This window comes from Orcinus orca, chromosome 4, assembly GCF_937001465.1.
Source record: "Orcinus orca chromosome 4, mOrcOrc1.1, whole genome shotgun sequence".
Classification (NCBI taxonomy): domain Eukaryota; kingdom Metazoa; phylum Chordata; class Mammalia; order Artiodactyla; family Delphinidae; genus Orcinus; species Orcinus orca.
Window position 1 is genome coordinate 145,557,700 of NC_064562.1, and position 24,159 is coordinate 145,581,858.

The 24,159-nt window shown below is 36.8% G+C and overlaps 1 protein-coding gene across 1 annotated transcript; it reads right to left on the reverse strand.

Annotated features, from left to right (window-relative positions):
- Nucleotides 1–8,369: 8,369 nt before the first annotated feature.
- Nucleotides 8,370–15,874, reverse strand: PABPC4L (poly(A) binding protein cytoplasmic 4 like). The gene has a single exon (XM_033419439.2). The coding sequence runs from the start codon at nt 15,094–15,096 to the stop codon at nt 13,984–13,986; it is 1,113 nt and encodes a 370-aa protein (XP_033275330.1). The 5' UTR covers nt 15,097–15,874; the 3' UTR covers nt 8,370–13,983.
- Between the last annotated feature and the right edge of the window lie 8,285 nt (nt 15,875–24,159).

Genomic DNA, 24,159 nt, shown 5'->3' on the forward strand with positions numbered 1-24,159 from the left:
CTTCTCCTGTTGCGAAGCACGGGCTCTAGGAGCGCAGGCTTCAGTAGTTGTGGCGCATGGGCTTAGTTGCTCTGCGGCATGTCATTGGCAGGCGGATTCCTAACCACTGCGCCACCAGGGAGGTCCAGCACCCTTTCTTGAAAAGACTATCTTTTCTCTGTTTTATTGCCTTTGCTCCTTTATCAAAAAGTCAGTTGGCTGTATTTATATGGATCTATTTCTGGGATCTCCATCCCATTCTATTGATCTATTTGTCTATACTTTCACCAATACCACAGTCTTGATTACTACAGCTTAATAGTAAGTCTTGAAGTTGAATAGCATCTGTCCTCCAACTTTGTTCTTCAATATTATGCTGACAGTTCTGGGTTTTTGCCTCACCATGTAAACTTTAGAATCAGTTTGTCAATATCCACAAAATAACCTGCCAGGATTTTGATTGGGATTGCACTGAATCTACACATAAAGTTGTGAAAAACTGACATCTTGACGATATTGAGTCTTTCTATTCATGAACATGGAATATCTCTCCATTGATTTAGTTCATCTTTGATTTCTTTCATCAGAGTTTATAATTTTCCTCATATAGATCTTGTACATATTTTGTTAGATTTATACCTAAGTGTATCATTTTGGGGGTTATCAATGTAAATAATATTGTGTTTTAATTTAAAATTCCTCTTGTTCATTGCTGGCATGTAAGAAATTGATTGACTTTTCTATATTAACTTTGTATCCTACAATCTTGCTATAACTGCTTACTAGTTCCAAGAATTTTGTTGTCAGTTCCTTCAGGTTTTCTACATAGACAATCATATAATCTATGAACAAAGATAATTTTATTTCTTCCATCCCAATGTGTATACATTTTTTCCCTTTTCTTGTCCATATGATAGTGTTATTTTTAATTTTGGGGGGAAATTCCATACTGTTTTCAATAATGGCCACACCAATTTGCCTTCCCCCGAGTAGGGCACAAGGGTTTCCTTTTCTCCACATTGTCACCAACCCTTGCTATGTCTTATCTTTTTCACAATATCCATTCTAACAGATGTGAGGTGATATTGCACATTGGTTTTGATTTGCATTTCCCTGATAAGTGATGTTGAGCATCTTTTCCTGTACCTGTTGACCATCTGTATGTCCTCTTTAAAAAAATATCTATTCAGATCTTCTGCCTATTTTTAAATCAGATTGTTTGGTTTTGTGCTGCTGAGTTGTATGACTTCTTTATATGTTTTGGATATTAACCCTTTATAAGATATATGATTCGCAAAATCTGTCCCATTTTGTAGGTTGCCTTTTCATCTTGTGGATGGTTACCTTTGTTGTGAAAAAGCTTTTTAGTATATCTGATATGAATTTTATCAATTTCTTAGTCATTATTGCTTCCTGTTATTTTCTCTCTTTCTTCTCCTTCTGGTATTCCCAGTACTCATATATTACACCTTTTGTCTTGTCCTACACTTCTTGGATATTCTATATTTTTCAGGTTATATTTTTCACTTTAGACTTTTGGAAATTTTTATTGACATGTCCTCAAGGTCAGAGTTTTTTTTCCTCAACCATGTCTACTCTACTACTGAGCCCAAAGGCATTAATCATTTCTGTTACAGTATTTTTGATTTCTTGCATTTCTTTTTGATTCCTATCATTTCTGTCTCTCTGCTTACCTTACCTATTTAATCTTGCATTACTCATCTGTTCTTGCACATTGTCTACTTTTTCCATTAACACTCTTACGAGATTAATCACTGTTGTTTTAAAATCATAGTTTGATAATTCCAACATTCCTGCCACATCTGGGTCTGGTTCTTATGCTTGTTTTGCTTTTTCAAACTGTGTAATTTGCCTTTTAGTATGTCTTATAACATTTGCTGAAAGGTGGACATGATGTACTCTGTAAAAAGAACTGCAGTGGGAAAGTGTGGGAGGTGAAGTGTTCCATAGTCCGATGATTAGACCTCAGTCTTTTAGTAAGCTTGTGCCCCTGGGCTGTTTTCAATTTTTCACTTGCATAGGTGGTACAGGATGCCTAGATGGGGCTGGAGTTGGCTATTTTCCTTCCCCCATGTCAGTTAGGCTCTACTAATACCTCAAAATGTTAGAGTCTTACAAAACAGTTTCTTTTTAGGTCAGGTCTTGTTAAATATAGAGTAGAATGCTTTATTTCAAAGTTACATTTTTTCCCCTCCCCGGGATGGAAGCATGATGGGATTTTCCTCTGATTTTCACTGTGAAAATCTGATAAAACTCCTGAAGGTAAAACACACAAAAATGTACCCTCCGCCTCCACACAGGGACTGGGTCCCCCTGAGGTTTTTATCTCTCAGGCATGTCCAAACTGAGCCTCCAGCAATTTTTCAATTACCTTTCAGGTTTTCCTGCAGTTCAGGTTTTCTGCACAAGTTTCTGCTTGTGGGTTTCTGCTTCAGTATCTGTGTTTCTCTGTATCTCTGTCTCTCCAATTTTAGGGGAAGCGGTTTGCTTTGTAACCTTATTCCTCTGATGGATATAAGAAAAGTTGTTGATTTTTCTGTATGCTCAACTTTTTACTTGTTGTTCTAATGGACTGGCAACTTCTGATACGTTTATATGCCAGACTGGAACCTCTCAGACGTTTTTAATAGAGTTTTGTACCCACCGCTCATTTACGGTGTGCTTTGCAGCTAATTTCTGGTACCTGGGCATGGTTGAGAATTACTATTAGGCAATGAAGCAAACATGTAGCCAATGACTTGGGCCAGAGAAATACAAAAGTCCAGACTGTGTAATTTTAGTCCAGAACTCCCAGACTTAGTCTGGGACTGCATATAACTTTCCTTAAAATTTTCCTTTTCCATACTGCTTCTTCATTCTCCTAACAATATCTCCTTGGAATACTTTCCCAGTGAATCCCTCACTCCTGAATCCCTGACCTAGGCATCTAAGAAATTCTAAAAAAATAAAATGCTTTATCAGATTTTGGAATATCTCCATCTATTCTTAGTTTTTTATGAAGCTTTTATATGTGAATGAATGTTAAATTATTGCAGATGCTTTTTCTGCATCTATTGAAATAATCATTAAAGTTTCTTTTTCTGTTAATGTAGTAAAAGTGATTATTTTATTGATGTGTGTGTGTGTGTATATATATATATATATACATTTCAGATTCTTTTCCATTGTAGGTTATTACAAGATATTGAAATAGTTTCCTGTTCTATATAGTAAATCCTTGTTGTTTATCCATTTTATATATAGTAGTGTGTATCTGTCACTCTCATACTCCTAATTTATCCCCCCCTTTCCCCTTTGGTAAGTTTGCTTTCTATGTCTATGAGTCTGTTTCTGTTTTGTTAATAAATTTATTTGTATTATTTTTTGGTTTTCACACATAAGTGATATCATATAATATTTGTCTTTCTTTGTCTTACTTCACTTAGTATGATATTCTCTAGGTCCATCCATGTTGCTGCAGATGGCAATATTTCATTTTTTTTTTATGGCTAATAGACCAGTGTATATATGTACCACATCTTCTTTATCCATTCATCTGTTGGTGGACACTTAGGTTGCTTCCATGTCTTGGCTATTATAAATAGTGCTGCTATGAATATTGGGGTGCATGTATCTTTTTGAATTAGAGTTTTTGTCTTTTTCAGATAAATGCCCAGGACTGGGATTGCTGGATCATATGTTAGCTCTATTTTCAGATTTTTAAGGAACTTCCATACTATTTTCCATAGTGGCTGCAACAGTGTAGGAGACTTCCCTTTCCCCACACCCTCTCCAAGAGTAAAATTGATTTTAAATGTTAATTAAACAAGATTTCCTTTCTGGAAGAAACACCAACTTGATGTTTTATATGTATTCTTAGAATTATTGCTGGATTAAGTTAACTAAAATTTTATTTAATGTTTTTGTCCTTATGCTGATGAGTTAATGTGCCCAGTAGTTTTTATCCAGGTCACGTTTGGGTGTCAAGGTTATGTTGTTTTCATAAAATGAGTTATGAGATGTACCCATTTTTGTCCTTTTGAAAAGACTTCTTTAAATTGGAATTGTTTTTTAAATATTTTTTAACATTCACCAGCCATCTAGCACTTGGATGTTCTCCTTAAGAAAGATCTAATCATATTGATTCATTTATCTTAATATTGGTGAGATTATTAATATTTCCAAATTCTTATTATCAGTTTCAGTGAGTTACTTTAATCAAAGTTTTAAAATTTTATCTAAATTTCAAATTTATTGCCATAAATTTGTTTATAATATCCACTTATGAAGGTTGTAATGTCTACAAACTATGTGGTGAAATCTTCTTTTTCATTCCCAATATTAGTTATTTGTGCTTATCACTTTAAAAAATCAGTTTTATTAGGTAGTTTATTAAATTCATTAGTTTAAAATTTTTTGAGATCCCTTTTATTGTATTTGTCCCTATTTCTTTAATTTCTGTTCTATATTTTCTTCTACATCATTCTAATTTCTGTTCATTTTTCAATTTCTAGAGAAGGGTACTTAGCTTATTCTTTTCAGCTTTTTTTTCTTTTCTAATATATACATTTTTAAGACTATAAATTAATCACAAAGCATACTTGTGTTCTCACAAGGTTTGATATACTGCATACTGATTATTATTCAATTCAGAATATTTTCTAATTTCTACTGTAATTTTAGATCATATTTCACGATTTCTGGATCTCTAATAATGTTCTAATTATATTTCGTTGTTGATCTGCATTTTAATTGCACAATGGTCAACAGGTATATTCAATGTGATTTTAGTCCTTTGAAAACATTTGTAAGTAGGTTTATAGGTCCTTATGTGATCAACTCCTGAAAATATTCTACTTGAACTTGAAACTAAAATGAGTTCTGAAGTTGTTTTCTATTGTTTCTACATATGACAATTAGGTCCATTTGTGTTATGGATACAATATTCTTACTGATATTTTCCTTGCTTATTCCATATGTTTCTACTAGACAGAAGAGCAACAAGAAAATAGATGACTTCAACAACACTACATACCAACTAGACCTAAAAGACATCTATAGTGCACTATACCCAACAATGCAGAGTACATATTCTTTTACAGTGCACATGGAACATTCCCTAGGATAGATCACATGTCAGCCATAAAGCAAGTCTCAATAAATTTAAAAGTGTTGAAATAACACAAAGTATGTTTGCTGAGCACAAAGAAATGATACTAGAAATCAGTATCAGAACAGTATTTGGGAAGTTCACAAATATATGGAAGTTAAAAAAAAAATACAGCTCCTAAATAATCAATGGATCAAGGAAGAAATCACAAGTGAAATTCGAAAATAATTTGAGATCAATGAAAAATGAAAACACAACATAACAAAACCTATTTATTGTACCTAAAACAATGCCTAGGGAAAATGTCTAACCATAGATGCCTATGTTAAAAAAAGAAGAAAGATTTCAAATGAATAACTTATCTTTCCACCTTAAGAAATTAGAAATAGAAGAGCACAATAAACCCAAATCAAGCAAAAAGGAGGAAATAATAAAGATTAAAGCAGAAATAAGCAAAACACAGTAAAAAGAAAAGAATTGAAAAATAATAGGGAAAATTAATGAAACCAAAATTTGACTCTTATAAGAGGTAACATTTCTAAAGAAAAAGAGAATATACCATTGTCTATGAGTACATAAGAGTACTGAAAATATATATTCTCACAAAAACTTGTAAACCAAAGTCACAGCAATATTATTCATAAAGTCAGGAAGTGGAAACAACACAAGTGTACAACAAATGATGAATGGATAAAAAGAATGTGGCATATCCCCACAAATAGATATTATTCAGGCATGAAAAGGAAATAAGTACTGATACATGCTGCAACATGGACAAAACTTTAAAACATTAAGCTAGGCAAAGGAACCTAAACACAAAAGGTAACATATTGTATGACAGCATTTATAAAAAATGTCCAAAACAGGCAAATCCTTAAGGACATAAATTTGAGTATGGTTGCCAGGCACTGGGAGGAGGAGAAAACAGGAGAAACTGCTCATGGGTGTACGGATTTCCTTTTTGAAGAGACAAAAATATTCTGAATCGGATAATGGTGATGTCACACAACCTTTTGAATATACTACAAACTATTGAATTGCACACTTGAAAATGGTTACTTTTATGGTATGTGATTTATAACTCAATCTAAAAGGGCATCTATGATGATTTTCTAAGCTGCATTGTCCATTATAGCCCCAATATGGAAGCAACCTAAATGTCCATTAATGGTAAAAGGATAAATAATTTGTAATATAGTCACACCATAGAATAGTATATGATAACAATGAACACATTACTACTGCATTAAATAGTAATGTATGAATCTCACTAAAATATCTTGAGTGAAAGTGACACAAGAAGATGCATGCTTTATGAATCTATCTGAAAACAGTTCAAGGTACCTAACATTAATCTGTAGAGTTTAAAGTCAAGATAGAGGTTACATTTGAGTCAGTGTGACAAAAAAGTGATCGGGAGGGAGGAAGAGTGGTGTAGGTAATGTTCTGTTTCTTGACTTGAGTGGTAGTTACATAAATATAATTATTTTTGTATTATTCTTCACATTATATGCTCAAAACTTCTACATTTGTATATTTAATATAAATTTTAACTAAAAAAAGATTAACTAAATAAAAATCCATCAATATGTAGATTTTCCCTAATCGTTTTTGCCCATGCTTTCTTAGTTCTATGCTGCTTCTATATGAGCACTTCCTGAACTGATCCCTAATAACGGATTTCATTTAGATGCAATGATTTGCTACTGAATGTTGTTTCTCTACCCAATACTTTATCTTTTTAAGGACTTACTACTTGCTTTACTTGTTCTCTTACTAAGGCAGGGCAGTTTCCATCACGTGCTCCTGCTAGAATAATATCAGATTGCCCACTAAGAAATATATCCAATCTATGCCTTAAAACATGAAAAGGCGTAGGTAGGGAGGAGAATGAGTTGTTACTTAAAATAGTAATGATGATGATGATGATGATAATAATATTTAAAAATAACATTCTAAATGTTTGAAGATGAGCCTCCTCGACCTTTTGTAAATGCTTGCTTTTTATCTCCCTACAGCGCTATGCCATGTAGTCTAATTTCAAAAAGGTACTGCTGCCTCTGTAGTATAACAGCCTTTGGAAAGCCTTCCTTAACACTTGTAAGAAAAAAAATAAAAAAGAAAAGAAAACAATACCTCTATTTTGAAAAGATCTCTTACTTATTTTTATCTGGCAATAAATCCCCCCATCATTTTTTTTTCCATAAACCAGTGGGAAGATTCTTTTAACCCTTGCAATAAGCATACAATCTGATAAAAAGTTAAAGTTTTCAGTGAGGCAGGGATTAGGTAAAGGAGTTGAAATAAGAACAGTTTATTTCCAGCACACTGACCAAGGGAAACTGTAGCGTAAGAATTGGACTAAAAGATGCACAAGGACCATAAAAATGCAGATCTCTTAGGCCACGGTAAAGATTTACACCTGACTTTAAAAGTAATGGATGGCTATGGGAGGTTCTGAAGCAGAATAACATAATAAAATTTGCATTTGCAATATATTTTGGTTAAAATAAAAATAAATATTAAAATAAAAATGAGCTTACTATACAATCTCAGTGCCAATCGCTCTTTACCAATTATAATCTATAAAATATAAATGTCACTTATTGGGCTTCCCTGGTGGCGCAGTGGTTGAGAATCCGCCTGCTGATGCAGGGGACACGGGTTCGTGCCCCGGTCCGGGAAGATCCCACATGCCGCGGAGCAGCTGGGCCCATGAGCCATGGCCGCTGAGCCTGCGCATCTGGAGCCTGTGCTCCGCAACGGGAGAGGTCACAACAGTGAGAGGCCCGCGTACCTCAAAAAAAAAAAAAAGTCACTTATTATAAGTACTATGTAGGAAGTATAAGTGAATAGAGTAGTGGATAATACTAGATTTTCATTTCTAACACCTCCCTTGGTAATTCAATAAAATAATGATGTGTCAAAGTAATTCTAAGATTTGGTTTGCATTCAAATTGAGGCACTTTTTTGATTAACAAAGATTTGCTGGCATTACTATTATAAAGGCTTACTTTAACTTCAAGGAACTAGAATTGGCAATATGTCAAAATTGTGGTGCATTGGTATGCCAGTGGCACATGTACAAAGATGAAATGGAATGTAAATCAAAATTGTGATTCACTACAGACTGTCAGATATGGTTTCCTAAGATAAGAAAATACCATTGGAAATACTGATTAAAAAAACTCACACACACAACAGAATGAATCATAACCAATATTCACTCTATGCAAAAAATAAAATTTAATAATAACATCCACCATTTCAGTGACATTGCCTTTGGAACTCAAATGTGCTGTTAGTATTTGGCAGAACTTCAAACTGGGGATATTTTTAATATCTAAGGTGATGTAAATATAGATGGGTTAACAAATTCTGATGTGATATTGTATAAACTGCCAATATCTTTCAGAAGTTAAGTGTCTTCCCTACTATGGCAAAGAATGCTACGAAGAAGATCATTTTTCTTCTCTAGCTTGATGGGTTCAACTGTGTCATTCAGGGGAACCTCAATATAGTTCAAAGCATTCTGTGAACTCTAAGACAAGACATGACCATGAGACAAAAACAACAGTAGCTATAAATATTTCCTCTGAACAAACTTGCAAAATAATCAGACCCTAACAGATTCAAATATGAGCATATTTGTAACTTGGAATTTAGTACATCTGTTTTTTGTTCCTTTGTTTATGTTGGATGGTTAAAATATATGATGGTTATACCACATTTGTGTAATACAGAAAAAAATAAATTGAAAAGTTTGGATAAGTCCAATTTTATTAATTCTTACAATTTTAATGCACTAAAGGACCTAATATAAATCCTTTAGTAAAGAAAATGAGTACCCATTAATTTATGTTTGTGGTTACATTAGTTTTATATAATGGGGCCATTTTGTAGGCACCTAAATTTTTAGATGTTTTCTTATAATTTATCTGTTACAATGTCAGTAGGAATTATTTTTAAAAAATTCTTTATACAGAATATCACACTAGTTGGTGATATACATAGTAAATTCCTTCCCTCTAGTGGTACGATTCTAAAATATTATCTAACATGCGTGAAAACATACTTGGTTTAGATTACTTTAAAATAGAACTCAAGGAACTAATACCTTATTAAATATAGATTTATTTTGAAACATACTTGATCATTTGTAATCTGTTGATAATTATTTTTGGTGGAAGCCCATTGGGGTGACTAAATTGAATCTGCCCATTTCAGCAGAATTTTCAGGAGATGCCTAATTTATACCTAATAAAGCATGATATGTAAAATCACAAATCCCATTACTAAACAAAAATGAATTCAATTTTATACAGAATATATTGCACAATTTATTCCGTATGATTGTACAACCTGAGGGAGAGGAAAATCACCAGTTTGACTCAAGTGTTGAAAATGATTTGTAGGGAGGAATTTTAAGAGCTATTTGTAAGCTAACATTAAAAGAAGAAAGAAAATATCCATTAAGTACTGAAATTAAAAATTAGATACAAATGATGAAAAATATCCAGGGTTTAGTGGATGCATACTCCTACACCCATTCCTACTCAAGTTCCTTCCAACCATAAGCCCATTCTGCACAAAAAGTTGACTCCTTTCTCAATTCTAGTGGCAGATCTTGTTGAATATACATATCAGTAATGGACAATGAGAACTGAGGGGGAAAGTTGTTAAAAGGTATTACCTTCTGAATGCTGCTGTGTCTCAGTGCGATGACAGGAATTCCCTGATGATGAAGCTAAGACACAGAGGGTGAAGAGCCACGAGACTCCAGCAGAACTGATGTAGAAGTTCTGATATACCTTGCCTGAAGATACCTTAATTCTGAATATTTTGTTAAATACAGCTTCCTTTTCTAGGTAAGGTGGATTTTCTATTCCTTGAAGCCAAAGATATGCTGAGGATATTTAATTTGTTCTACTTTCTAAAATGTATATTTAAAACTTCTCTTTTCTATCTACTGTTTTATTATTTACTTAAAATAATTACATTATGAGGCACATTTTCCAAATATAATACAAGTAAGCTAATTCTAAAACCTCAAAATAGTGGCTAAATTTTACTTTAAAAATTAAATTCAAAAGTATCTTTAATGTAGTGAATTATTTCTCATGAAAACTTGGTCTGTATTAGAGGTTCTTTTCAATCATGGTCCCATAATTATGAGTAACTTAAAAAAGAAATACTAGTTCATATGGGACTTGGTCTTTTAAAACATGAAATATGAGGATCTTCATTTAAAAACGCAAGTTGTTTTCAATTTACTCCTACGAGAAACCGACTGCTAGAAAATTAGAAAAACTTAAAAAGTAAATAAGTAAAAATCATTTTTGGACATGAAAATTCTGGACACCATTGAAAGATTTCGACTTTATTTGATCGTTTCTCAGTGGATTTATACAAATATTAAGAACATGAAAATACCAATACTAAAACCACTTTAAAAAGCTTATTTTTACCAAGTATAAATTTCCATTTAAAAATATAAAAATAAAAATTTAAAAGGCACGTTTCTATTCAATTGGCTGCACATGCAAGCAGGCAATGTGTGTGGGGAGAGAGAAGGCAGAGCAGAAGCAGTGACTCAAGACATCTCTATGTAAATTAGCTTTTACTGGAATGCTTATCAGAAAGTGAAGATTCTTTTTATTTATCAAGGCACTTGAACATAAAAAGAGTAAAGTTTCGTGAATGCCTGAACCTCTACTGCCAACTAGGATGACTTGATAGAATCACACACATACAAAATTTAGAATAAGTAAAATTTAAATAATCAAGAAAATCTACAGGATCATATCTTTTTGTAAACTGACAGTCATTTCTTAAGGTAAATATTAAAAATAAGTAATTTTTACTAAAATGGCATATTATTGTGTCATTATGAAGCTATAGCTACAATTTATCTAAACATCTGGTATTATGTCCATTAAATCCCCGTGCATGTGCAAAGAGAATGATGAACTCAGTTCCCTGATATTATCTTGATAATCCATTTACAAGCATTGTGAAATATTGTTCAAATATTTGAACATTTTGATGGAGTGGATTATCCAGAAAGAGATGTCAAGGCTTGACACACCTACTACACTTCCCAGTCCTGTTTCCTGGCACCCTTTCTTAAAAGCTCTCTGATTTGGAGGTAAATACTTCTCAACATAGTAATTCAGAGAGCCAATGAGTTATAGTTGACATATGGATTTCAAATAGACTCTTACAGTAAATCAGTATTTACCAAGGCATGTTAATAGAATTGAAAAGCAAGACACTTTAAAAATATTTAGTATAGGCTGTGTATAAGATACTGTATACACAAAAGTTTTGTTTAGAAAGTACTGAGAATATGAAACTCTGAAAATAATAGAAGACAATACAGATGAATTGTGTGTGTGTATGGGGGGGTTGTATATTTGAGGTGTTCAAAGTGTTTTGAAACATACCATTAAAGCCACCAAAGTATAAGATTGCAAATTTTGAATTTAGAAATTTAACTTTGGAATGACCCTCAAAACTATAAATAAGATGGGAATATCAGGGAAAAAAAAAAAAAAAAACCAAAACTAACAAATCCATATAAATAAAAACCACCCCAACAGGAAAACAGACTAAAGTCATGAAAATAGACTAAGATCATTTTCAAAAATATGAAAATACAAATGTCCAGTAAATACAAGAAATGCTGTTTAACTTTTGAGGTAATAAAAAAGTAAAATAAATAACCATGAAATATTTTGTTTTTACATGTCATGTTGAATCAGATAACAACTTAAACAAAATCCTTTGTTCTTAGAGTATATGGAAATGAGCCATCCTCCATACTCAGAAATGTTAAGTGGCACAAATCTCTGAACAGCATTTGGGCAATTTAAATATTAAACATTAATTCCAATGAATCATACATTTTCTGAAGAAAATAATTATATACATCAGCATATAAGAGTTTGTAAAGGGTGTATCTCCAAGTTGTTTATGATAGAGAAAAAAAAAAGGGAGGAAACAATCTAGCAACGTATATGTTTATCAAGAGGAAATTGTTATATTATGGTACAAACATTAAAGGAAAGATAAAAGCCATTAAAATTATAGTGCAAATAATTATTTGTGGTCATGGACGTTGACTATGGTGTACTGTCAAATTAAGAAAGCAGTTTCAAACAAGGTTTAGAGCATGATTCCATTTTTGTTAAATCATGTGTATAAGTATAGAGAAAAATTTGGGAGGAGATGCAAGAAACTGTAACAGAAGATCTGTCTGCATAATAGGATTATGTGTTGCCGTAATTTTTTCATTGTCCATAATTTTTCATTGTCTAAAGAGATTTTAAATTTAGAAAATGTGCAATGAATATACATGTAGTTCATACAAAAATAAACAGAAACAGATTTTCTCATTCTTTCATAGCTAAAGTATTGCCACGGAAATATTGTAATATTTCTTTTGTACTGGTAATATATGAAACTGAAGACTTGAATATATGGTTACAGGAAACAACGAAGCAGAGTAAAAAAAAAATAAAACAACAACAACAAAACTATTTTCTAGACACCTTTGGTATGAGAGAATCAGAATTTTAAAAGTAATTACTTAAATGTAAATAAATAACTCTTGCATCCATTTCCAAAGTGGATTTCAAACAGCACACAGTAAAAGTCAGTATAATAAAACCCTTTTTAAAAAGTATAGAGGAGCTGAGTAATATAGAGGAAAAGCAGGAGAGAAGAAAAGATCTGGGAATGGGACTGAAATAAAAATCATGCTGGAAAGCAGGCTAAGTGATGTAACTTCAGTTTATCAGAAAATCAATTAGTGAACTTCTGATCAATCAAGGCTAAAAGTGAGCCTTCTTGGGTTACATAGCTCTTAAGGTCTAATAAAAGGAGACATGGAGTTCATAAACATAAACTCACTGTTCTGAACCCTGAGACAATATCACTACATGTTACAACATATAACAGAGATTAGAAAACACAGTTGTTAAACAGAATGTCTATGTTTTCTATATATGACTTTTATAATGTTGGTACCTGGTTCAAAACTTAAGGCATAATTTTATGCCGTATACGTATGAAGAGAATTAAGACTAGGCCAACTTTTTGACCTGAAATGATACAGGCTTATAACTTAAGGAATGTGGAAGTTAAGGTTTTACTATTCAAGTCACAATTTTGATAACCAGCAAGCACCTGGATTATGTCAACCAATGGAAAGAACGGTAAAATTTCCTATAAAGCACATTTGTAGGCAACATTAAAAAACTCCATCATTAATTTCAGCCATCAGAAAAACACCATTTCAGGATATAAATTGAAAGGAAATTCAACTATTTCCTAGTATTTTAAACATTAATTCAAAATGAAATTAGATATTGAGTTTGTAGTAGCAATTCTTAAACTTTGGTTTCTTTAAAAAAAAATTGATGAGAAATTAGAAAATTTCTGTTTGTAAAAATAAATTACTTTGCAATCCTCGGGTATAAGAACTACTTTGGGCATATTTTCACGGAAGAAATTAAAGCTAGCAATATTATTAAAATAAGAAAAAGTATGCAATAAATGCAAATAATTACCACACTTCAGTTCATTCAAAATGCAGTAAAAATGTATCTAATTATACTTACTGCTATGAGCACTACAACAAAATCAGAAAAATATACCATATTATAATTAGATGGTGTGCCTCTATAAAAAGAACCAAGGTTCTAAGATTCACTTATTTTTCCTCCAAAGAAAAATAAATAGCTTTGTATACAAAACCTTCTATCATAATGTTTACTAAACTAAGCAGCCATCAGCTGGGATTTGAAATTTACTGAGGACGATTCAGGCAGAGATCACTAACATCCCCCAAGCTGCTACAAACACTGGCTGGTGCATTAAGTTTTCCTCTCCTAGGGCCTCTGGGCCAGGGCGATGTTGAGCGGCTTGGAGCCCAAGATGCGGCCATTCATCTCAGTCATTGCTTTAGTGGCCTCCTCAGGAGAGGAGAAGCAGATCAAGCCAAACCCTTTGCTTCGCCCTTCTTCCTGCATTACCTTAACTCTGCTAATTGATCCAAATGAAGAAAATTCCCTTCGTAGCTTTTCATCATCAATGGTCTCATCCAGGTTCTTAATATAGAGCTTTGCTCCCCGGCACCGCCGAAATCTTTCCTGTTTCAGCTGCTCAAACATTTGCTTTAACTCAGCCTGTCGCTCTGCTTTCTTTTGTGCCCGGCCTACAAAAAGCAGTTGTCCATTTATGTCCTTTCCATTCATTTCTTCAACAGCCTTTTTGGCAGCCCCGTGGCTATCAAAACTCACAAAGCCAAAGCCTTTGGATTTCCCACTGGAATCTGTCATCACCTTAACACTCAGGGTTTTTCCATATTTGCTGAAAACTTCCCTCAGTCTCTCATCATCCATGTCATCTCCGAAGTTTTTGATGTAAACATTGGTGAACTCACTGGCTTTGTTTTGGAGCTCGGCTTCCCGATCTTTGCGGCTCTTGAATCTGCCAACAAACAGCCTGCAGTCCTTAAGCAGTGCCCCATTCATCTCTTGGATGGCCCTGTCGGCGGCAATCTGGTTCTGAAAGTGCACGAACGCATAGCCCCTGGAGCCGTGATCATCACTCATCACCTTGGAGGACAGGATCTTCCCAAAAGACGAAAAGTGTTCATAAAGGGTTTTGTTATCAATGGATTTGTCCAGATTCTTGATGAACACGTTCCCAATTCCAGATTTCCTCAAGTAGGCGTCACGCTGAGACCACATGAGACGGATGGATTTGCCCTTTATCGGGTCAAAGTTCATGGTGTCCAGGGCCTTCTGGGCATCCGCCAGCTGCAGAAAGTTCACGTAGGCATAGCCCAGAGAGCGGCGGGTGACCAGGTCCCTGCAGATGCGGATGGACAGCACGGGCCCCACAGCGCTGAACTTCTTGAACAGCAGGTCCTCGGTGACGTCCGCGTGGAGGTCACCCACGTACAGGGAGGCCTGGCGGTACTTGGCTGCTACATGCATCTCCTGGCTCCTCACCGCCACAAGCCGGTCCCTAAGGAGCTCCTGGAGTGACTTCTGCAGAAGGGTGGCCCGGGCTCATGCGTGGTGGCCTCAGAGTCAACGCTCTGAGGCCAGGCGATGCGGTTCATTCACGTACAGCTCCCCAGGCTCGGGCAGCAACCTCAGTCAAAAGCCCCAACCAGTCCGGCCAACCCTGGGAGGGGGCGACAGAACCTTGAAATGTCAAAGAAAGATTCCTAGGTCAAGCCGTCCTTCCCAGCCACTTGGTGAGGAATCTTCAAGTGGCGGGCTGGCCCTCCATCTCAGCGTTCTCCACAGCCATTCTCCGGTCGCTGGTTTCTGAATAAAGATAGGCCTCGCTCAGGCCGGTTTAAAGTTACAGCCGCCGGGGGAAAGAATTCCACAAGTGGCGTCTGAGGCGGCGGCCCGGGACGCGGCGCGCGGGCGGCGGGCGCGGGGCCCCGGAGCCCCGAACCGCCCGGGACCGGGTCGTGCAGGCGCCGCTGGCCGGGCGCCGCCGGGGGCTCCGCGTGCCCTGACCAACCCCGGCCGCTCTCCTCCCTGCAGACCCCGCGCTGCGCCCTGGGCAGGTTGGGGGTGGGGAAGAGGACAGACCGACGGACGGACGGCCGCGGCCCGGTGGGCGGCGGCCGGGCAGGGGCTGGGGGCTCACCCGGGCTGCGGCCGGCGGGGGGGCGGGCGGAAAGCCCGGAACTCGCGCGCTCAACTTCCCGCGCACTCGCTGCCCAGGGGGATGTTTTCTTTTTAATGTTTTTGGAGAATGTTTTTCTTCCCCCCGCCCCTCTCGCTCACTTCCCACCCACTTCGGACAGCTCAGCTGAGGAGCGGGAGGCGGTGACCGGGGTGGAGAAAGGCAGCCTAGGGGAGTGGCCCTAAGAAACCCACCCGCCCGCAGGCCCTGGCGTAAGTCTGACTGCAGGAGCTTTGCCAAGTGTGGATCAGGGCTTGTCACTTTCTAGCTTCAAGCCCTCCAGTGGCTTTCTTCGACTCTTGGGTAGGCTCCAACCTCCGCACCTTGTTCTTCAAAGTTCTGCCGGATTCCTGCCATGTTCCAGCGTCAACTGCCCCTTGGATCCCCTTCCTAAACTCCATGACACGCTCGCCTTTTGTTCAGGGCCAACTTGACAAAACTGTGTTCCTCAGCAATCACTTTTGATGCTCTTTCCAAATACAGGTTTTCCCTATACAACTTCTGAAAAAGTTTAGGTTTCGCTCTTAGAGGCCTCGTATTTTCGTAGCATTTGTCTTATTAAAATATATTGTATTACATTCCATGACGGTAGGGACCATGCCCATTTTATTTCCCCGCTGACTTAACTCAGGGACTTGCAGAAACGAGATGCTCAGTATTTACTGAAAGAATCCACTGCGTGGAGGAGATGAGATATTTAACCTGAGGTTGGTTTTCATGCCCAGAGAAATGGAAATAGTGTCCCTTACCTCAAAGAGTATTGTAAAGATTAAATGAATTAGTAAATTTGGAAATGTCTAACCTAATATCTGGCACAGAATAGGTTTTGATTAACATTGGTTTCATTTCCTCTAGCATTAAATAAATTCCGTAACATCATTCCTATAAAACCTTAAATTTGAATCATCATTCATCTTACGGAATGTAACCTGCAAAACTGAATTGCATGGATCAGTTTATATAAGGCTAATTTAGTGTTTTTCAAACTTTAATGGACATAGAAATCCAGAAGGGATCTTGCTTGAAAGCAGATTCTGATTCAGTCGTTTGGAATCAGAATGAACTGGAAACTCTACACTTCCCAAAAAGCTCCTGAGTGACGCAGATTCTGTTGGTCTCTGAACTACACTCCGAGTAACAAGACTTTTCGGCTGAACGAGTGAGTCCCCAGAGTGGCATCTTTTCTAATGTAAGGACTATAAAAAATATATTTCTCTTTCAGAAGATGATATCTAACAAAATTCATTCTCAGTGATACATTAAAAACACACACATACACACAACTAAGCTAGAGGGTGATTTTCACTATAATAATCCAAATTGCTTTTAACCTATCAGATGTTGAATAATGGTTTTATGATTACTCTTAACTTCATCCTGATTAATGATTTTTGTTTGTGAAATTTATTCTGCTATGTGTTGCTCCTGTAGGATCAATTGTTCAAATAAATAATCTTTCTTCAACCACATCCTCTAGGCTGCAATTAAAAAAGAAAAAAAGGCTGCTGACGTAGTTGGTGAATACCGTCAGTGGATTTCAGCACATACTTTATTCAGACACTATATGACATTGTTTAATATAAATAAAAGTGATCATCATATTCAGTATTACCAGATTTTTTTTTGTTTGTTTGTTTGTGGTACGCGGGCCTCTCACTGTTGTGGCCTCTCCCGCTGCGGAGCACAGGCTCCGGGCCTGCAGGCTCAGCGGCCATGGCTCACGGGCCCAGCCGCTCTGCGGCACGCGGGATCCTCCCAGACCGGGGCACGAACCCGTGTCCCCTGCATTGGCAGGCGGACTCTCAACCACTGCGCCACCAGGGAAGCCCCACCAGATTTTTATAAAAGAAAGTTCCTAAGTGTGCATTTACTAAGAATTTTGTTGAGACCTTTTATTTCTAGGAAAAATGCTGAAGATCACATTAGTTCTTTGTACAACAATAATACAGCTATAGCGAGATACCAAAATATTTCAAAAACTCATGGACTTTCCATTTTACTTTAGTGTGATCATCACTAAACATTTTGTGAGAAGTGAAGAAGAGTTTCCAGATTCAGAATTTAGTCCTATATTCTTGTCTCTAATCAGTTTGCAGGCAACAGGTACAAACCTCTATTTGTTAAATGACCAAGAGTCGTACTTCTTCCTATTTGTACTACTCATTATACTGCTTTCATTTCTATGTTTTAATAAAGTAAGCATTTTTAGGCATCTATGATTCTTTCCTCTCTTTAATTCTCTAAATCTCATCGTTTTGTCAGTTGTGTTGATTCAATAATTTCTTAATTTGGGATGTCTTTTACATTTGCCCTTTCTTTCTGTTCCCATTACCACTGCTTTTGCCTCATTTCCTTGTGTATTATTGCATGAGTTTTACTCATTTATCTTCTTTTGTCTATATGCCAGTCTTTTTTTATGGCAGTCCATTGTGCATTTTGCTGCTAGAATAATCTTACTAACAATTCTTTCATAAGATTTCAGTAAAAAAATTACAAATGACTACCATAACTTTGCAATATCAATTCTATCCTAGCTACATATATCTTCTGTCAAGCTAATTCATCATTTGTTTTATATGTACATGCAGTTAATTCTTTTAAAAATATCCTTTCCCTATTATTATCCAAATTCTATCATCCTTGAGCCCTGTTTTCACCAGTATTTTTTTCTCTCAATAGTCCAGCTGACACCGATTATTTTTCCTTTTCAGAAACAATTTATTTAATGTATGCACTGTGTATTTGTACTTAATTTTGGCATGAGTTCATTGGCTTTGATGGACTTCGACTTAAAACTGATACCGCCTACATTAAGTGTCTTCTGCTTTCCTTAGCCAATTGTTGCAGCTTTGCCTATTGCTGACTTGAGTGTCTTCTTAATTCCACAAATATTCTGAAAACATTTCAATTAAGTGCCAATATTTTGCCTCATTTTGAAATAAGTTGTAACTTAGCCCATCTTATGTTATTTAGCTCAATCAGCATTCAAAGTACAAGTTTGTTGTGTGGGTGTCTCACAGAATTAAGAGGAAATAAGATGCCGTTTTGCTTAAATGGCAGGAAAAATGTTTGTCAGTGTTTCTATTCACTGATTTTGTTGTTAATGGAGGTCAGGGCTTACCTTAGTATATATTATGAAGAAATGAGTAAATAGCTATTTTGAGTATGACGATGCATTTTAAAATAGAAATCTCTTGTACTAATTAGACCAAAGCAGTTTCTGATGTCTACTTGAATCATTGCTCTGATGCAGTCAACTATTAATAAAATTTTCCTTATTTTTGTTCAAAATGGGCTTTATTATCTTAATAGAGAGTAATAACATGAATGAAACTTGCTTTTATTATATTTTGAAAGTGCTATGTTCAATTATTTACTCTAAAGTGTAATATTGCATCTTTTAGGTTGTTTCAATTTTATTTGACAATTATGGTCTCTTTTCAGTTGTAATTGTCTCCTGATTTTTTTTTTAACCAAAATATAGTGTTAATTTCATTAGAATGAGGTATATGATTTACATATCAGAGTTACACTTCTCCATTCAGAGCACATAGAAATGTCGCAAAAAGTAATGTTTGATTACTAGTAGATCTTGATCAAAAGTTCAAATCAATCCAAAATATCATTCACCAGTAAAAATACAGGCATCATAGAAATAAAACTGAATAAGACACAGCATCTTTCCTCAAAAGTCTCAAGGCTCTTATTAGAAAAAAACTGAAACAACAATGTTAAAACAATGTAAAATCAATAATCTAAGAATAAATAAGACAGAAATTTAGCAAAGAAGATATATGAATAGTTCTACCTGTGAGGACCAAAAAAGCTTTTGCAGAGAAGGTGGTACTAAAGAAGGCCAAGCCCTCTTTTTGTGAACTCTGGGGAAGTTTAGGGATAAGTAATATTGGTATCAACCAGTATCCATTTAATATTGCTGGAATACAAAGTGTGAAGAAGAAAGTGGCAGGAACTGAGATGAGAACAAGACAAGGGCAATAGGCCAGAGTGCCTTACATGCTAGGCTATGTTATGGACTCTGTTCTAAAGGAAAGCTATTGGAATAATACATTTATATTTTATTACATTTATATTACATTTCAGAACTGTAAAGTGAAGATAATGTGAAAGACATGGAATCCTGGAAACATGAAGCAGGGATAATGTAAAGATGTATAATCATGAACCATCCTGAGTATGAAAAAGCATTTTAAAATAAAAATCTCTTGGGAATTCCCTGGTGGTCCAGTGGCTAGGACTCGGAGCTTTCACTGATGTAGCCCAGGTTCAATCCCTGGTGTGGCAACTAAGATCCCACAGGCTGTGCAGCCTAAAATAAAATAAGTCTCTCATACCAATGAGACCAAAGTGTTTCCTAAGTCTGCTGGAATGGTTGTTCTGTTGTAGTCAACTATTAGTAAAATAGTTCTAGGCATTGAAGTTATGGTGGTTAAGACATGATTCGTGGTGGAAAACATTTGTTTAAAGTTCCAATCTGACTGCCCTTAGATGGCTGCCCAGAGGTCCTTCATTGTGTCATCTTGCCCTCCCTACTTCCCTTGTACCCTCTCTCCTTGCTCCAGAGCTCTGACTTCATCTCATTGTTTCACCCATGTTGCCAAAACCAGGAAAGCTGCTAACCCTGTATTCTTAGTTTCTTCAGTTAGTTTTTACCAAGCAATCAGACTCCTCCATCACCAGGAATTATCACCTCTCATAACACAAATCCATTGTATTATTATGCCGAAATCTCCTCAACCCTACCAGGGGTAGTTAAGGAAGAACAGAGGGAGTGAAGGAGCTTGAGAATCCCCTTCTTGGCCAGCTATCTTTTTCTTGATGGAACCCATGTGCCATTGTAAAAGAGAATGTTATTGGCTCTGACCTTGATGAAGAGGGAGGGATTGAGGGTTACCATCTTTCTCTTGTAACCAGGGAAGATCTAGCATCTTCCATGGAGATGTTCATCTCATTTCATTACTGGTCATTCACACAGGGATGATGTTCTGACACCCAAGTGGGGAGCTGTTGTCTACTTTGGACAGAAATATTTTCCTGCTCATCATTTTAGTCTCTGCTGGTCTACACTGCAGCCATTAGCATTAGTCAGCCAAATTCCTATCCATAGAAAACAGTGTCCCAGGTTCCACAGTCTTAACCTCAAAAGTTTCTGCATTATGATCCATGGGAGTCAATGCAGAAGAGAAAGTGGTTCAAGACTGGGTCACTGGGAATTGATCCTTTAGGTGTTAATGATTTCTCCTTCTCACGCTCCTTTACCCCCTCATGCATTTCTCTGAAGGGGAGCTTTATTAAATAATGTGAGCAGGCTGAAACCAGTTTAGGGTGGCTTATTACCGCCCCCGTTCTCTTGCCAGGCCCGTGTCTGTAATTAGCTAGAAAAGTTTCATGAAGCCATTACTTTTCTGCTTGGTTCCAGGTTCTGGCTACAAATGGCAAATTCCAGATACCTGAAACAGTCTTCTAGATATAAAGTCTTTTCCCTATAGTTTGCTGACTTCTGTCTTTAAAGTAAAATCTTTTCTTCAGGTAGCAATTCCTGAGATCTTACCTCAGTGTGTAGCTGCATTTTCTGGTGCTTGCCGTCATGCCAAACTGCAGGAAGCACTAGTCAGTTAGGGGCTTAGTAACAGTTCTGTTTACTTGCTATGTGAAAACCTCCTTATCAATCCGCATTGCCATGTATATAAATATGGATTCACTTGTTCTCTTTTATTATGTCACTCCCCACAACACACACACACAAGCTGCAACACTGCCACCACCACCACCATTATCTTTAAAGTAAAAATTCCATGAAGGCAAAAATGGTGTCTAAATGAGTCACCACCATATTCTCAATGCCTTTAATAAGAGCTCGAATGCAATGGGTTCTCAACACTTAAGTTTTGAATGTTGGCAGACAATTCTTTATAGGTCACTCACATTTCTACATGTCTTCTAAGTAGAGGCACTGAGTGTCTTTGTTCTGGACTATGGTTTAAATCATGTTTATATAGCAAACATCCTTGGAAGATATTGTGTTTCTCTCTGAAGCAAAGTGCAGGTTTATTCACAGCCTTACAAGGTAGAGATACTTTCTATGGAGCACAAAGCAGGCATGCTTTCTGCCCATTATTAAAGATTCAGATTTTCTGAGTCCTGGGTTACTCTCCCCTTATGCAACCCACTCTGGGTGCAGGTGTCGCCTGGATGTCTATGCACCACACTGTGGGAATTTGGGCTTGGGGAACTGTCACAAGGAAATGCTAATATGCTGGCTACTGCTGTCACTGTGAGGAATAAATTCTTTGTCTCTAACCCACAAGCAACCATAAAACTGTGGTAAGCTAACTTCTTAGATTACAAGTAGGGTAAAATCTAAGACCTTCATAGATCTTGACAGTTTTGGTGATGAGAATGGGATCCTAACATAGACGTAGCTCTCTGGAAAGGAAGCTAATGGCCACACAGGCAGATAAATGAGATTTATCTGTAGCAAAAACGTAGACCAAATAATATCATTTATGGGGCAAAAAAATGGCTCTTCAGTTTATTGCCTGTTAAATTTGGAGGAAGTGGGCAGGTGGTCTCAGGCTAAGGATAGGGGAATAGATACGAGGTCACCTGCCCAAATGGCACCCTGGTTGTTGCTGACTCTCCTCTGGGAAAGGCAATTTTCTCTCTATTCTGACAGGCAGTCTCCGGTCCATCCCACTGAAACAACTAAGACTAACCCAGGATAGGCAGACTGTTCTAACACTTTCTGACCACAGTTATAGACACTTGTACATTCACTGAATGTGAAAAGCAGGGCATTTATGACCCCTATAGGCATTAACAAGCCAAATCAATAATACTTTGGCGAGTTCTCATGGTAAATGATGCTGGGGTAGAGTATGTAAGGCTTGTGAAGAAAAAGCAGCAACAGCTGTGCCATCTCCTGGCTCAGCTGCTCTTGTGGTCTATCATGCCAGCCTTAGAATCATTTGAAGACAAGAGTAAAGGGTCTCCAGTAGTCTGTTTGTTTTTCAGTGGGTACTGACTACTAGAAAACAGCTTTGGCCCACTTAGGGAGATTTTCCCGAGATAGAAGCACTATTGTGGGAATCTACAGATGAGTAATTGACTAGTATTCATGCTTTTACTGTCCTGATTGGATTTGAGGAACATGACCCACTGGAAAATAAATCACCAACCCAAAGAAATTTTTGGAATCCTCGAAGTACCCCCCCACTACTCTGGAAAAATTCCCTAACCCCTATATTATAACAAGATGCAACTGTAAGGATATGATTATGACAATGGAGCAGAAAATGCCTCTGATTAAGATGAACTGCTTTAAAACTTGCTGCCCTGTAATATGTCCTCCAAGGCTGAATGAGATTGTGTCAGTCATTAGGAATACAATACTTAATAAAGACCTTTGAGCAGGCTGAAAATATTGGCAATTCATTTATTTGAATCCCAAGCTACCATCATACCACTTAAACCTGATGACAAAGGTGAGCCTAATTTTAAAGGTAAGGAGTAGTTTTCCTTGTGTACATCCCCTGATCCTTTTCTCCACCTCTACCTCCAACTCAGGCATTTTAATGAGAAAGAGAATTAGTGATTGGGCCAAAGTTTCCCTGTCCCCAAAGGGAAACCAGATTCAAGCATGCTGGGGTATTTCAGGGAGTGGAAAGAGTCAAATTTCACTGGCTTTGCTGGCTACTGATGCTCAAGTCACAATCCTACCTAGGCTCTTGGAAGGAGGGAGTGCCCAAATCCAGCTAACGGGGTTTGGGCATAGTTCACAGTAGGGAAGAGAAGCTAAATGGGCCTTGTGGGTGAGTCCTTTGGCACAATGCAACGTAGTGTTTTGGTTGATTTCACAACTGAATTTGTACTAGGAATTTATGTGTTAGGTGCTTGTACATTCCTACAAATTGGCAGATTAAAAACAACCCTCTTTGGGGTACTGTATTATGGACATAAATAGCTGTTCCTTATCAAAACATCTAGGGCCCTCATGTAAATGCCCATGTTAAGAGTCATTCACTCATAAGGTTGACAGTAATGAAGCTGCTAATTGAATGTTTAGCACTCAGAGTGTCACCATTGTGGCCTGAATCCATCATCATGTCCTACACTTCATGACTATGTTTCTGAGGTGGAGAAAGTCCACATTACATTGAGTCCTGCCCATTCCCAGCAAATCCTCTGCTGGGGACACCCGATTGGAGTAATCAGTACAGCCTCACCACCACTGACACACGTTCAGGTTACAGTGCTGCTGTTCAAGTTCGGTCTGTACCACTGTGTGCTTTGAAGTTAAACTGTTGTATTTTTGGCTTTTTGAACCAAGAATA

Excerpts from the sequence above, each read along its gene's own strand:
- PABPC4L (XM_033419439.2), bottom strand. The coding sequence starts at position 15,096 with ATGCATGTAGCAGCCAAGTACCGCCAGGCCTCCCTGTACGTGGGTGAC.